This window comes from Camelus dromedarius, chromosome 5, assembly GCF_036321535.1.
Source record: "Camelus dromedarius isolate mCamDro1 chromosome 5, mCamDro1.pat, whole genome shotgun sequence".
Classification (NCBI taxonomy): domain Eukaryota; kingdom Metazoa; phylum Chordata; class Mammalia; order Artiodactyla; family Camelidae; genus Camelus; species Camelus dromedarius.
In genome coordinates this window covers 52,668,040-52,683,295 of record NC_087440.1, presented here as the reverse complement: position 1 = coordinate 52,683,295, position 15,256 = coordinate 52,668,040, and the positions used below count along the sequence as shown (strand labels likewise).

The 15,256-nt window shown below is 45.6% G+C and overlaps 1 protein-coding gene across 3 annotated transcripts in view; it reads left to right on the top strand.

The window, feature by feature from the left end:
- Positions 1-15,256, top strand: part of NID2 (nidogen 2) — a 128,158-nt gene that overhangs the window by 97,660 nt on the left and 15,242 nt on the right. For all 3 annotated transcript variants that reach the window (XR_010380963.1, XM_064485958.1, XM_010982916.3), the window contains exons 9-11: positions 6,431-6,574; positions 7,231-7,359; positions 8,332-8,475. Coding sequence is in view for 2 of the 3 variants with exons in the window: in XM_064485958.1 (XP_064342028.1) it covers positions 6,431-6,574; positions 7,231-7,359; positions 8,332-8,475 (417 nt within the window). In the remaining variant the exon portion in view is untranslated. The remainder of the gene's footprint in view (positions 1-6,430; positions 6,575-7,230; positions 7,360-8,331; positions 8,476-15,256) is intronic.

Sequence of the window (15,256 nt, the reverse complement as noted above, 5' to 3'; positions counted from 1 at the left end):
GGTCAAAGACCTTACGTAATTAAATTAAAATCTTAGAAAAAACATAGGGGTGAACTGTGATCCTGAATTTGGCAGTGGTTTCTGAGATATGCTCAAAGTACAAGCAACAGAAGAAAAAAAAAATAAATGAGATGTTGTCAAAAGTAAAAACTTTTGTGCTTCAGAAGACATCAACCTACATACAGAATGGGAGAAAGTATTTGCAAATCATGTTTAGAGATGTATTAGGAATATATGAAGAGCTCTTACAGCTGAATAATAAGACAAATAATCTAATTAAAAATAGGCAAAAAAAAAATTTCTCCAAAGATGGCATTCAATGAACCCATGAAAAGATGCTCAATATCATTAATCACCAGGGAAGTACAAAACTCAAAACCATAATGAGATACTACTTTGCATGTGGATGGCTTATAATAAAAAAAAAACCCGATAATAACACATGTTGGTGAGGATGTGGAGAAACTGAAACCCTCACACATCGCTGGTATGAGTGTACAATGGTGTAGCTACTGTGGAAAACAGCGGTTACTCAAAAAGCTAAACACATAGTTACTGTTTGACTGAGTAAACTGTACTCCTGCCTACATACCCAAGAGAAATAAAAGCTTATGAAAACTTGATAATAGCCAATAGGTGGAAACAACCCAAATGTCCATCAATTGGTGAATAGGTTTTTAAAACGTCATATATCCATATGATGGAAGACTATTAAAACATAAAAAGGAATGTTACACTATGCATGAGCTTTGAAAGCATTATGCTAAGTGCAGATAACTAGTCATGAAGGACAGCATATTGCGTGATTCTGTTTTGTCCAGAGCAGGCAAATCCACAGAGACAAAGCAGATTAGTGGTTGCCTAGGTTGGAGGTATAATAGTGGGGTAGGGAGTTGATAGTTAAAAAGTACAAGGTTTCTTTGGGGGGGATTAAAATGTTCTAAAATTGATTGTGGTTTATAGTTACAGAGCTCTGCTAATTTATTTTTAAAAAAACATTTAATTGTGCGCTTGGTTTTTCCTTTTTCTCCATTTCCATTTGCATGGAATGTGCACTTTAGATGGGTGAATTATATGGTATGTGAATTATATCTTAATTGAAAAAAACAGTTGTGGGGGAAAAAACCCAAACCTCTAAAGCAATGGTTCGCATACTTCACTCGTCATTAGCCTCACCTATGAAGCTAGATAAACATGACGATAAAAACGTTCGAGATCTATCAAGGCACCACAGGGCATGTTACTAAGTGAAAGAAGCCAGTCTGAAAAGGCTTCACACTGTGCAATTCTAGATCTTCTAGAAAAGGTAAAACAATAGAGACAGTATGTAGATCAGCGGTTGCCAGTGGGTCAGGGGGAGGGAGAAGAGGGCAGAGCACAGGGATTTTTAGAGCAGAGCAACTATTGTGTATGATACTGTCATGGTGGACACGCGTCATTATGTAGTTGCCAAGCCCTACAGAACTGTACAGCGCAGCGTGTAGCCCAGTGTAAACCATGGGCTGTAGTTGGTAATAACACATCAGTGTTGGTCCGTCGGTCACAACAGATGTGCCACACTAGTGTGTGATGTTAATAACAGAAGGAACCATGCAAACCGGGGGAGGGGGGACTATGGGAACTACTTTTTTGCTGAATTTTTTTTTGCAAATCTGAAATTGTTTTAAAGTCTATTAATTAAAAAAAAAAAAGTTCTAGGCAAGCCAGAGGATGAGCCTGGGAAGTAAGGGGACTCTCCAGGTGGGAAATGACCTTGTCAGATCAAGGGGACATTTTAATTCTGAAAACCAGTAGGTAGTTTTCCCTTAGAAGGCAAGAGGCACAAGAGGAGAAAGAATGTTCTTTCAGCTCCATGTCGATACTGCTGAGCCCGGAATCCGGAATCCGTGCCTCTGAGCGGTGCTTCCTTGACTCATGCCCCGGGGCTTTACCACCGGCGCTGAGGGCTCCATGTGCAAGTGTCACTTTAGTGTTGTGGTAATGGGAGATTAAGGTAAGAGGCTAGGATGTAGAGGTGGCTTGAAGTGAGAATCCTCAGTTTGTTGGATTGGTTGGTTATTTTGGTTTTAGGAAACTTGGTTGGAAGCGTAGCCACTGACTGTCCAAAGATGGGATTATAAGGTAATGAATTACTAGTATGAAAATGTCAATTGATTTTATAGAAACATGTATCTCAGGAGGGAAAGGACTGTTGTTGCCCATTTCCCAAGGACAGATGTAAATAAAAACAATGGGGGAAAACTGCCTTCACCTTTGAATGTCCAGTTCCGCTCTTCACTGAATCTAGGCGTCTGATCTGTAAGAAGTGTAATTAGTGGGAGAACCTACCAGGCCACAGAGTCCCCTTCAGATTCTGGAATCATTTAAGGAAAAGACAGATCCCTGGGTGTGCTTGTCCTGGAGGTACGCTAAAGGGGAACAGCCAAGGCCCAGAAGGCCAGCAAACTGGCAGGTACCGAGCCGCTAATTTGTCCTTGAAATTACATGATTTTTCCTTTCTACTCAGGTCAAATAATAATAATTAATAATATTATTATTCTAGCAGTAGTAGCAAAGGACAGTTCACTTAATGCCAAGCACTGTTCTGAGTACCTTGCATGAATGAAGCCGTTTAATCCCCTCAACAGTCCTACCCAGTAAGGGGATTATCACCCTTTTACAGAGGCTGAGGTGCAGACATGAAGCAAGCTGCCTGGTCACAGCTAGAAAGGGGTGAGCTGGGACTCAAACCCAAGCCCGGCTGCAGAGCCCCCTCTCGCCCTGCCCATGGCCTTGCTCCTCCGTGGGGACTCCCCAGACCTCGGGACCACCTTGACATGCAGACCAGATGTTGAGAGGGGGAATGTGTGTGTTACCCTTTGTGTTTCATCCCCCCTACAGAAGACAGGAATACTGTCCACTCTGCCTGAATGGGAGGAAAATGAGGATGAAAGAAGAAAATAACAACAAAAAAGAGAAAAGTACAACCTGCTTTCTTTCTCTCCACAGTATCTTGAGACTTTCGCTCTTTCCAGAGGAAGCAATGGTCCGGTTGGGACGTGGGTCTGGTTAGGATGGGTGAGACAACACAGCTGCCCTGCCCGATGAGGGCGCTCCAGGGTCTCAGGTTCAGGAGGTAGTCTTCACAGTGAGCACTGGGAGCCTGTGGCCCCACCCCTCCCCAGCCACCAGCCCCTCCGCCTCCCCAAGTGTTGGGGCTTCCAGTGTGGGTTGGCTAGTGTTTGTAGGGTCACAGAGCAAGACCCAGGATTGCTTACTGCTCTTGCTTCCACTTCAGGACTCAACTCGCTGGTTAGGAGAGTTTGGGCAGAAGGCCATGCATTCAAGCCAATGGGGACTGTTCCTTTAAGGAAAACCACTCTTCCCCTGTGGATTAAATGAGTAAATTAGTTCCAGATCCTCTGTCAGAGTCACTGTTCAGGAGGGTGAGGGTGAAACAGAAAATGTCTTAAGAAGGATACAGCTATTCTTTACTTACTATAATAGGAGAAAAGCTCACTAGCCATAGAGAATGAATAGCCAAACTATTTTAGAAATGTATTTTTAAAATAGTGTTTTTGGAAACCGAATTCTGAGCACAGGGCCTCATGTGCAGAAGGAGCTGTACTCTTGGTTTAAAGCTCTGCTGTCACTGTCTTGAAACTCTGAATAATTTGTGAACAGAGCTCCACATTTTCCTTTCACACTGGGCTCTGCAAGTTATGTGGCCATGCTGTCAGTGAAGTCTATTTTAAGTCAGAATTATGTAAAGTATGTACATTTCCCCCTCAATTACTGGTAGGCTAGGTACCCTGTCTAAGTTTGCAAATCACTATTTGTGCTTTTTGCTTTTTTCTTTTAATGCCTCCTGGGGTGGTGAGATCCTGACATTATGTGTAACTCCCTAATCTCCTGGGATGTGCCACAGTGAGATTTTGATGTTGGAAAGTACTGAACAAGAAGGCTAGGCGTTTGAATTTATAAACTAGAACATTTCAGAGCTCACTTCCGCCTTTGGCTGGGTAGGCCAGGCATTTGGTACAAAATCTTCTCCTAAAATGGAGAGGGGGACATTCAGGTACTTGTCTCTCATGGCGCCTTGAGTGAGGATGCGACCCTGCTGTTCTGAAGGGCAGCACACACCAGGGACTGACTCGGGACCTTGGTCAGTGCTGTCAAGTTGACCCCGCAGCCACAACCCCAGTGCTGTGCTTCCGTCCCATCTGGCAAGAGCCCCAGAAGGGAGGGACGGGGGACATGCAAGGATGTCCCCAGGGTTTGGGGAGTGAGGCCTGTGCTGGCGGACTTAAGTTCATCAGGTTTAGAAATGCTTGGAGCCACTGTCGGTCCTGTTTTCTTAAGAATATTCTGTCACTCTAGCTAATACCACTGAGGTGAACTGAGCATAAACCCATGGCCCTTGCTATTTTCAGGCCACAATGTGGGAATCAATGAGAGAATATTCCATGGCAGGGCCACACATGGTATTTCTTATAACATGATGGTAGGAGTTTACCAGAAAGCAAAGGTGACCCGTCAGGGACTCAGCCAAACATCCGCATTCACAGCCCCCTAATAGGGAAAATGGGAAGAGGGCTAACGTGGGCGGGGGGCTAGCACGGGGAGGTGGCCGGGCAGCCTAAGGACGGGCGCAATCCGTTTATGAGGCAGGTGACAGCAGCAGGCACTTGGGTCTAGACTAGGAGTTACTTTGGGCGAGGCTCTCCCATGTGAGGTTGGGGGTGGGAGACGTGGGTGAGCTGGAGTGAGATGGGAGGGCACCCAGGAGGAGGTGGTACCACCAGCCTGTGTCTCTGGATGCTGCACTGCTGGTTTCTGGGGCAGTGAGAGAACTGTGGAGAGTAAGGTAGGACTTGTGTCTGCCTGTCGAGACAGACTCAGGCACAGAAGTCAAGTTATCGTGACTTAGATGGAGCCCCGGCAGCGGCAGGGATGGCTTGATGTAGAGGCCGGAAGGTTTGGGTGAGGCTCATGGAATCTTTTGAACCTAAGATCAGAATGAATTCTGGGGACTGAGACAAAACTAAAACCTCAAGTGAGGATGAACACGCTCCGCTGAGAAAGAGGGAACACAGTCACTGAGGACTCACCTTTCACATATATTGCATTGAGTTTTTACATTTTTCTTCAGCAGTTCTGGCAGACATAAGCATTACTTTTTTACTCTCATTTTGCACCTGAGGAATCAGAAGTAAATGGAAGTGCCCAAAGTTAATGGATTCATCCTGTCTGGGCAACCGGGGCTCTCTCCAACACCACCGTCTCTGTGCTCTTGGCTTAGATTAGATGACTTTGTGAAGTTCCTTTGGTGCTAATTGTAGCAAAATGGTGGAAAGCATGGATGGGCTCTGGAGTCAGACTGCCCGGCTTTTTAACCTATCCACCACTTCTGACTGTGTGACCTTGGGCAGGTTACTTGGCCTCTCTGTGCTGTGGTAAAATGAAGATGATGATAATACCTTCTTCACAGAATAGTCACGAGAATTTAAAGGGATGATATACGTAAAGGGTTTAGAACAGTGCCCGGCACGTAAGTGCTTAGTAAGCATTACCGTTACACTTTGTCTAGAAATAGAGCTCTTCAGGGAAGATTTCAGATGTTAATAGTCATCACTACCTAGTGGATGGCAAGGTTAATCCTAAAGAGCAAATACTGCAAGTCATTCCTGTTTGGTTTTGTAAATCTTTTTTAAAAAGCAAGATTTTCTCATTAATTGAATTTTGACCCATAAAATAGCTCACTTAGTGAGAGACTGCCCAATTTAGAGGCAGGAATTTGGGTATGAGTCTTTGCTGTACCACTTCCTGGCTTTGTGAGTTTGGGCAGTTTTTCCAAGGTCTCTCAGTATTTTCCTCTGTCTGTGAAAATTACCGATAAAAAGGATGGCAGCCTGCCTCACAGAATCATACTGAGAATCACACAAGGTGATAGAACGAATGCACTTTAAAGTGAAAGGATGCCACGTGTTGGATATTTTTGTTTCCTGGACCCAAGCCCACTGTAAGCAAGAAAAGGTTAGCTGTCCATATAGAGTAGGCAAGGGGAAGCCATTCTGGAATTTAAAACTGTGACGCAGATAATCCACCCTCATGTTGGATATTAATAATTTAGTACGGTTGCCAGGTGGGCCCCCAACACAGACCAGTACACAGTCTGTTCCAAGGACTCGCCAGTCTTCTTCCTTCTGTCCCGTCCTCTTCACAACAGCCAGATTGTTTTGGTTTTTTTTTTAAGTATAGTTGATTTACAACGTTGTGTTGGTTTCTGGTGTACAGAATAGTGATTCAGTTACACATTTTCTTTTTCATATTTATCGTTAATATGTTATTACGAGCTATTGAATGTAGTTCCCTGTGCTGTACAGTAGGACCTTGTTGTTTATACACAGTAGTTAGTGCTTTTTAAAAAATTTCCTCTCTGCCCACACAGGGGACTCAGAGCCCGCCCCAGTGAATCCTTGCTATGACGGGAGCCACACATGTGCCACCACAGCTCGGTGCCATCCGGCGACAGGTGTAGACTACACCTGTGAGTGTGCACCTGGGTACCAGGGAGATGGACGGAGTTGCATGGGTAAGAGCCACATGCCCCGTGTTCCTTCATGGAGTTGTCCAGCGTTACATGGAGGGAAGACAAGTGTCTGTCGTCTTTGTGATCTCCATAGATCAATGAGTTCAGCAGCTATTCATCTAAATCGTTATTTAAAAACTAAGCATATCCTGCTTTAAGAGGGTAGTTTGGAGGCGGGTATTCGGGGCTGAGACTCTGAAAGCATCTATTGTAATCCCTGGATATTTTGCATTCTGAAATGTCATTTTAAGCCTGTATCAAGCGCAGTTTACATTTTAAAAAGTACACTATTTATCCTTAGATTTCAGACATTTCTTTCACCTCTTATATCCCAAAAAGCAGTAGTAGAAATTTCTATACCATTTTAAAAAGAAAATGGTTACCGTGTGTTTTTCTTCTAAATGTTCAGAATATTTTTAATGTTTAAAGAATTCTCAGAATATTTGTTTAAAACATATCTCCTGGGGCTCGTACTTGAATGGCTTGGAATAAATGTTTATTTTTATGACGACATAAATCCACATCTGGTGCTTAGGCTGCATTTCCATGCCTGTTTAGTCCCACTGAAACCTCGTAGGGGTGAGAAGTCATGGAGTTTGCAGACCCTTCACTTGTGGGACTCTTGATTTAAGCAGCACTTTGTTCTTGTTTCCCTTTAGATGTGAATGAATGTGCAGCCGGCTTCCATCGCTGCGGCCCCAACTCCGTGTGTGTCAACTTGCTCGGGAGCTACAGGTGCGAGTGCCGGAGCGGTTACGAGTTCGCAGACGACCGGCACACCTGCGTCTGTGAGTCCAACACCAGGCCTCTTTTTGGCCAAAGTCTTGCTGAACCTTATTCTTTGACTCACTACTGTTTCCACTTCTGTACAGGAGCTCTGCTGCAGGGTTTTCTAGAAAATAGATAATTTACATGGAAATAACCCAAAGCTCTGGCTCAGTTCAGCCCTGTTTGTTGGGGTTTTGTTTTTGCTTTGGGTTTTGTTGTTGTGTTATTGTGTTATTGTTCTTCTCTAAATACACATTTATGGTGTAAGTTATTGAAGGATGTTCAACTCAGTTGGGATTGCTGTGTATCTTAGTGTTTATTTAGCCCAGTTGTGTAACAAGACTATGAACCTCTAATAACAACAGCTCTAGATAAAGGTCAAGTATTTCTCAAATTAGATCGAAGTGGATTTGTAATTCAAAGATGTTTGTCCTACTCAACTGATAAAAGAGCTCCATCTAAGCTCCCTTTTCTAGAGTTCCAAAAAAAATACTTTTGATCTATAAGTGGATCCAAAGAACTAGAATTCCAAATTCATCCCATTGTTAGAGCTGGTTGGTATTAGAGAAAACACACTTTTCAATTCAGTGAGATGAAAAAGTCGCAGCGATCACAGAGACTGTGTGTGTACGTATGTACATGCAGGCGTGCAGAGCTGCAGTGCTCTGGGGAGTTAGAAACTTTAACCAAGGAATGTCTTGATAGCTGGTCTTCATGCCTAGTGTGGTAACCACAAAGCAAGACTAGCACTTCTCAAATTGTCATGTGCACACAGACTACCCAGGGAATTTTGTTAAAATGCTGATTCTGATTCATTGGCTCTGGGCCGGGGCCTGAGAACCTGCATTCCTTATAAGCCCCCAGCTGTCCCGATGCTGTTGATGTGCAGATCTGTCGCACTGTGAAGTGCAGATCTGTCGCACTGTGAAGTGCAAGGCTCACCCATTCTCAGGCCAGAACTCTGGGACAACCTTGCCTTCCTCTCTTTTCAGTGATCGCCCCACCTCCCAACCCCTGTGAGGATGGCAGTCATAACTGTGCTCCTGCCGGCCGGGCCCGGTGCATTCATCACGGAGGCGGCTCGTTCAGCTGCGCCTGCCTGCCCGGGTACACCGGCGATGGGCACCAGTGCACCGGTGAGTACCTGCGGTCGGCTTCCGCCACTCTGAAAGTTGCCTCTGATGCACATCCCCATGTAGCCGGGACCACTCTGAAACCTCTCCCTTCCTTTTACTCGCACCGCCTTGGAACTGCCAGAAGAGAAAGACAAGGTGTCCTTTGGGTCAGAGAGGCCAAGGGTGACTTGCCTTGGGCGAGATCGTTGAGCATATATGGTTGTCCTTGGCGGAGACGTGCCTGGAGCCCTGGGAGCCCCTGTCGGCTTGTAACTTTCTGTTCTTGGAGCTAAAGTCATATATTCTCCTGGGAGGAAGTCTCCATCCTTCAGTCTCTTTGCTAATGGCTTACTTCAGCCCTTGGAGGTCATGCCTAATTTCTAGTTGCTGTTCCCTTGCTTGAAGTGGTGTTTTGAGCCATCTCTAAACACATACAGCTCTTTCTCTGTAACTTACTCCCTCCCCTCTCTCCCTGGACAGGATACCTAGTGCATACCTAAGGACTCAAAACTTTTCTCTCAGAAATCTAGCTACCATCAAGACTTTATACATTGTTTTATAAAATCACTAAACCAGAACGCGGGACTAACACTGTCAACATTGAACTTAGAAATGTGTGAGGTTGTCACTGCAACACTAGGCTTAACACTGAGTATAAATGTTCCTGAAAGTGAAGTAGTAGTACTTCAATGTAGAGATTATTCAGTAAGTCTACATAATCCACTAACAGCTTTCAAAACATACCCAGTGACACGTGACTGAGTTGAAATTCAGTTTCACGTTGTCTGTCAGTAATACACACAAATTATGGTAAAATGAGACACTGGGGATGAGAAGAGGGTGGGGTAAGGGTTTGGCATGGAAAGGGGTCAGTTTTAGGAATGTAAACCTAAAACACAGGCGTTCCCCCCACTCCTCAAGTCGCTGCTTGTATCTGCTCCCCACCCCCGGACCCCGGGACCCGCTGAGCTGATTTGCTGAGAACAGCCTGTGACTCCCGAGAGCAAAGAGCACGGCCCCGCCCTCCTGGCCAGGTGTGTGGTGCTCTCCCTCCTCCCCTTTCGCTCTGGGTTCAGCAGGACAGGCCGAGTGGGCCAGCAGCCTGAAAACTCACGTTACGACAGAACGTACGTGTCAGGGCAGCGGAGCCTGCCGCTCCTGTCCAGCCATGGGGCTGTTCGGGGTCGTCTGAACCTGGCTCTTTAATGAATGTTTCCACTTCCCTGCACAGAAGCTCTGCTGCATGGTTTTCTTGACAACACAGTTTATATTTGAAATGACCCAAAGCTGTGGCTCCATTCAGCCCTGGGTTTTTTTTCCTCCCTAAAAACACCCCCAGCTTTAAACAGAGCTCAAGTGCTTCTCACATTAGAATGAGGTACATTTGTAATTCTCACAGACTTGTCCGACTTGACAGGTGAGAGAGGCGGTCTGTAACAGATGCTCCTTACAGACGGAGCCACCCTGCAGGTCTGGGGTCAGGGTGAGGCGCACAGCCCCGCAGAGGGGACGCTGCTTGTTCCGCCCTCATTGGAGTGGAACTCATCATTCGGTCCAATTAGACACATGCACAACGGGCTCTCAGACAGGAGAATGCACAGAGGAGAAAATCTTGTCGGTAGAGTCTCATATTTAAACATCTCAGGTCAGCAGAGATGGTGCTTTTAAAGCAATTCATTCCTTAGGTCTGTGGTTTAAAACGAAGAAGCTGAAGTTAATTGCAGCTTAGATGTGATGAGTGTTCAAATCAGCGGGTTAATGTAGGTAAGATTCTTCTTGTCCTGACCCCTTGTGGACTCATTCTCTCTCCCTTCCTTTAACATCTGCTTGTCCTGTAGGACTTGGGGTACTTTCTGGGGTCTATTAGGACCCTGAAATGAGCTACTTTTCCATGCCGAGAATTGTGTAGGATTGTCATTCCACTTATTGATTTCTGCCATTTGCAATTGTCCCTGTTTTATATCTGGTTCTCTACTTTTGGGATTCTCTCTGGAATCCACAACCTTAAAAAGAGGCCAAAACCCATCTGTTGCTTCCCCGGTGTATTAGTAATCTGTTGCTGTATAACCCATTACCCCCAAAATGTAGCAGCTTCAAATAATACACATTATTATTATCTGTATGGCTTAGCTCATTCCTCTGCTTTAGGATTTTCCCGAGGCTGCAGTCAGGGTGTTTGCTCATCCTGGAGCCTCATGTGAAGGCCATCTGGGGAAAGGGCCTCACATGGTTATTGGCGGGATTCAGTTCCCCGAGGACTGTTGGACCGAGAGCCTCGGGTCCTTGCTGGCTGTTGCCACATGGATCTCTCCTACAAGGTAACTGACTTCGCCAACGCCAGTGGCAGGTCTACTGGCAGGATGGAAGTTATCACAGAAATGACACCCCTTCAGTGTTGCTTTAGTGTCTTGGTTAGAAGCAGGTTATTCCGTGGAAGGGGATTACATAAGACCCTGAATACGAGGAGGAAGGGATCTTTGGGGTCATCTTGGAGGATGCCTCCCACAGTCAGTTACCATGTGGTTGCCTTCCACGTTTTCAGACTGGGGCAGTAGAGGAGCAGTCATTTTCCTAAAGACCTACGCCTCATATAAATCAGTCTGGGCTAATCATGAAGGCGACTTGCAGGATAAGGACATAAATGCATGTGTGCGCATTTCTAAAGGCATGCCACAGTGTGCATGTGTCCCAGCAACCGTGAGATGAGAGAGAAAAAGACAAGGGCTCTATTTTGTGGAAAGTGTGCACACTCACAGCACATGTATTTGTTCCCACTCTGTCAAACTAACAATAAAATGATGTGTGGACTTTTCTCCAGCCAGTTTGTTAAAAACCAGGTTCCCTGGAGAGGCTGCCCTTGGCTCTGGGCTGTCAGTCTAGTCTGAGCCACTAGCAGGAATGATGTTTATCCAAGTAGAGTGAAATCTTTCCCAGCGTCCCTCAATCAGGATGGATTCCAACCCTGTACTGGTGTGAGCTGGGCGTCTCTCAGGTGTGTGCGTCCCTGCAGATCTCGGTGACTCTGCCGGTGGGGGAAGCAGATTGTTTTGAGCTGGGACCTTTCCAGGGAGGAGCATGTGGGAGATGAGGAACTGGGTCACGGAGGGCCCTTTCCCCAGGGAAGGGCCATGAGGAGAGCTACCTACACTATCCTCTTTCGTGGTTTCTGTGTGAAGAATAATGTAGATGCTGGATAAGGAACAGTAAAATTGGCTCAGCCACAAGAGGGGCAGAAAACCAGGCTTGAGGGGAAGAAGTTTATTACCCTCACAGACCCCGGAGAGCAGGCCGCTGCGGGACCACACGGGCACAGCCAGCAGCTGGGTTCTCAACCGACAGGTGAGGGGTGAGACCCTGCGGGTGCAAGCCTCTGCTGGGTTAGGGAGGCGGAGTGAGGAGCCTGAAGAGGGGGAGCTAGAGTCCAGGGGTTGGATTTGTTTTGAAGGGATTTCAGCTGGTTTTGGGTGCGGCCTCCGAATGAAGGCAGTGAGAAGAATGTTGAAGCACCAAAATAGAGGGGTTTTAACACATTTTCCGCACAGGCTTTTAGCAGCTTATTAGAGGACAGGATGGAGAATGACACTGAGACGAAGCCACCTTGCAGCAGGTGACTGATAAAGGGGCTCTGCTGCCTTGACCTCGGTGTTCTGTTGGCCCCTGAAGCCCCAACAGTGATGGCTGAGCACCCGCTGCCCACGGCAGCCTCCTGCCCGCAGTGCTCCAACAGGAAGCTCCTCCCTTGCCAAGGGGTTAAGTCTTTCTGCGCTTGCTCCTGACACCTGACACCCTGTGAAACTGGGAAGGGTTCTCCTTTACACAGCAGCTCTGCTTCCCCACAAACTCTCCTGGGAGGGGAGACGGGGAGATCGTAGTGCACCCTGCCCTCTGGCCGTGGAGTGGCTGACAGGACCGCAGTTTTCTGCCATGGGGCCAGGTCCCCCAAGGAGGTGTTGGGGACTGCACTTCAGGGAGCCTTAAATTTCATCAGCTTGGGGTACAGGAGGCTCACTTGGGATGCTTCCAGTCTCTTCAAAGACTTTCTCCCTGTTGGTCACTTGTAAGGTACTGTCTCCTCGTGACTTTGGTATCTGGGGAGAGGATGGCTGCCCTTTTGGGTCTGTTCAGGGTTCCTAGGCCACAGGCTTTAAGAGCATAAGTTGGTACCTCTGGGGAATCCTCTTAGTTCAAAAATAATCACAAGCATTTGCAACAACATGGATGGACCTAGAGATTATCATACTAAGTGAGGCAAGTCAGACAGAGAAGGGCAAATATATGCTATCACCTGTGTTTTAGTTTTCAAATTGCAATGTATTAATACAAATACAGTTTTAAGAAAAACGTGTCAATGCTATTGCATTATAAGACCAAATGGGTTTCAAAGTTCAGCTGCTATGTGTTTTCTGCTCAGATAAGAGCAGCTGTCCTTATATCAGAAGAAAATGTCCTTTAATAAAAGTAGACACTTTACTCCACATGGTCTAATCATTCCTACAGGTTTTCTCAGTTTTCACATATGGTATCACTTATGTGGATTCTTTAAAAATGACACAAATGAACTTATTAACAAAACAGAAACAGACTCTCAGACCTAGAAAACTTATGGTTACCAAAGAGGAAAGGGTGGAGAGAGATAAATTAGGAGTTTGGGATTGGCAGATACAAACTACTATATATAAAACAGATAAACAACAAGGTCCTACTGTATAGCACAGGGAACTATATTCAATAGCTTGTAATAGCCTATAATGAAAAAGAATATGAAAAGGAATATATATATGTATAACTGAATCACTGTGCTGTGCACCAGAAACTAACACAACACTGTAAACCCACTATACTTCAATTTAAAAATAATCCCAAGCAGCTGATCCATTGGTTCTAGAAATAGGCCCTGTGTCTCAGGAATTCCTGCTTCCTGCCATTGCCTGGGGTTCCTGTCACCATGAGAAGTACTTTTAGCATATGCATTATGAATAGCTTTAACTTCCTGCATTTGGCTGCATGTTAATTTTTACAGCTTTGCTTTTACAACCTCTTCCAGGCGCAAAGAACTGGATGGGCACAGCCTCATTCAACTGGGCATTTGAGTTGTTGTTCTAAAGAGACAGAGGGCCAACTTCCCAGATAATTAAATATGCCAGTGTAGAACCCACATTGATTAGATGGGAGATAAAGTCTTTGTTGTTGCAACTGTTTTGATTTGGTTTGTTTTGGGTTCACTGAGGAGATAACCAGCGAACATTGTTTGCTTCTAACCTTGCAGGTGAATTTATAACTATTGTCCTGCCTTTTGTTGGTGAAAGGAAGGTGACCAGGCAGGCCAACTGCTCATCTGGGCAGAGCCTCTCTGGGTGGCCTTGAACTTGGCTGTGTCAAGCATTCAGGGTTTTGGGGGGCAAATTTGAGAGAATTTGAGAGAATTAATTTATGTTGACTAAACTCCCCGAGACGGAGGACAAGCAGTGTACGTAGTTAAATTGCTAATCACGGTGTAAGAGATGCCTCTCCCACGAGGAGAACGTCTGTGTTGCGTGTCCAGCTTGCCCACTTACTCGTACCCGGGAAGGGCCCTTAGTCATTGGAAGGTGGCTTAGTGAGGGTCTGGTCGCAGCAAGGGTGGCACTGATAGCCATGAAAGAGATTTCATCTGGGTCCTGGGAGGCTGGGCGAGGAGCCACTTCTGTCCCCAGCTGATGGACGTCAAATTCAGCTGTTAAGTCCCTGGCTTCCACGTCCGACGTGTCTGTGTCGCGAGCTGCACGGAACTGACACAGCTCACTCCTGGCGCTCCTGTCCTCCAGATTTCAAGCTGGTCACCCGGCCCGCGTTTCTCTCTATTCGCACATTATAACACTTTTTGGATGTTATCTTGGCTGTGATGACTTTGTTTTATTTTCAGTTGAGCTTTTTATCAGATCTATACCCTTTATCCTCTTTTTTACTGGGGAAGACTTCCTGTCTCTGAAGGTGGCTTATCTCAACTGCTGGGCTTTGGTTTCAACAGTTAGATTGTCAAGACTTTTTTTTTTTTTTTTTTTTTTTTTTTTTTGTGCAGGGAAGGGGGTCTTGCTATTGTCAGCGTGTGCTGATTTCAGTAAATAAAGGAATGTAAGTTGGCTCTGGTTTGAAGTTTCGGAATGTTGTAGCTTGGAGAACTCTGAAAATGAATCCTCATGGTACTGTGTGGAGAGTGCGGGGACCTGAATTGTTTGTACCGATAAAACAGACAAATTTAGACTTTCTTTCTTACGGTTGTTTCAAAACCCCTGAGAATATTTTTTGTGTACTTTTTTATTCTACAAGTGAAAAATAAACTGTCTGATTAGTTGGGCATTCTAGAGAGTTAGGACTCTCTGATGGTACAAGACCAAACGTGCTTCTAACTTAGTTGAAAAGGTATTTGGAGTCTCCTTGGGTTTTTTGTGTCTGTAGGGAGATGGTGCCAACAACAAAAGGAAAAAAAAATTATTGCTACATGTATTTATTTTAGTGTTACTGAAAGGAAATGGTTTATAGGCTAAACTTTAGTTTGAAGGTAATAACTTCCTGGAATTCAGTGTATGAAAGATGCTCTAGAAATATAGCCAGGATATACTTCTCTGTGAGTGACCGTGTGTTTGATTTCTACACTGAACATGGCCCCTGACTCTGCACTAAGCTTGGCTTTGAGGTGCCAGGATGTTTCCACTCGCGCCTAAGGGTCTTCTGAAGTTGACGTCCATCATTGATCCATGCTCACGAAGGCCGTGGAGGAGCGGAGACTGTGTGCAGGGAGGTCACACTGTTCTTCCCTCCCTCT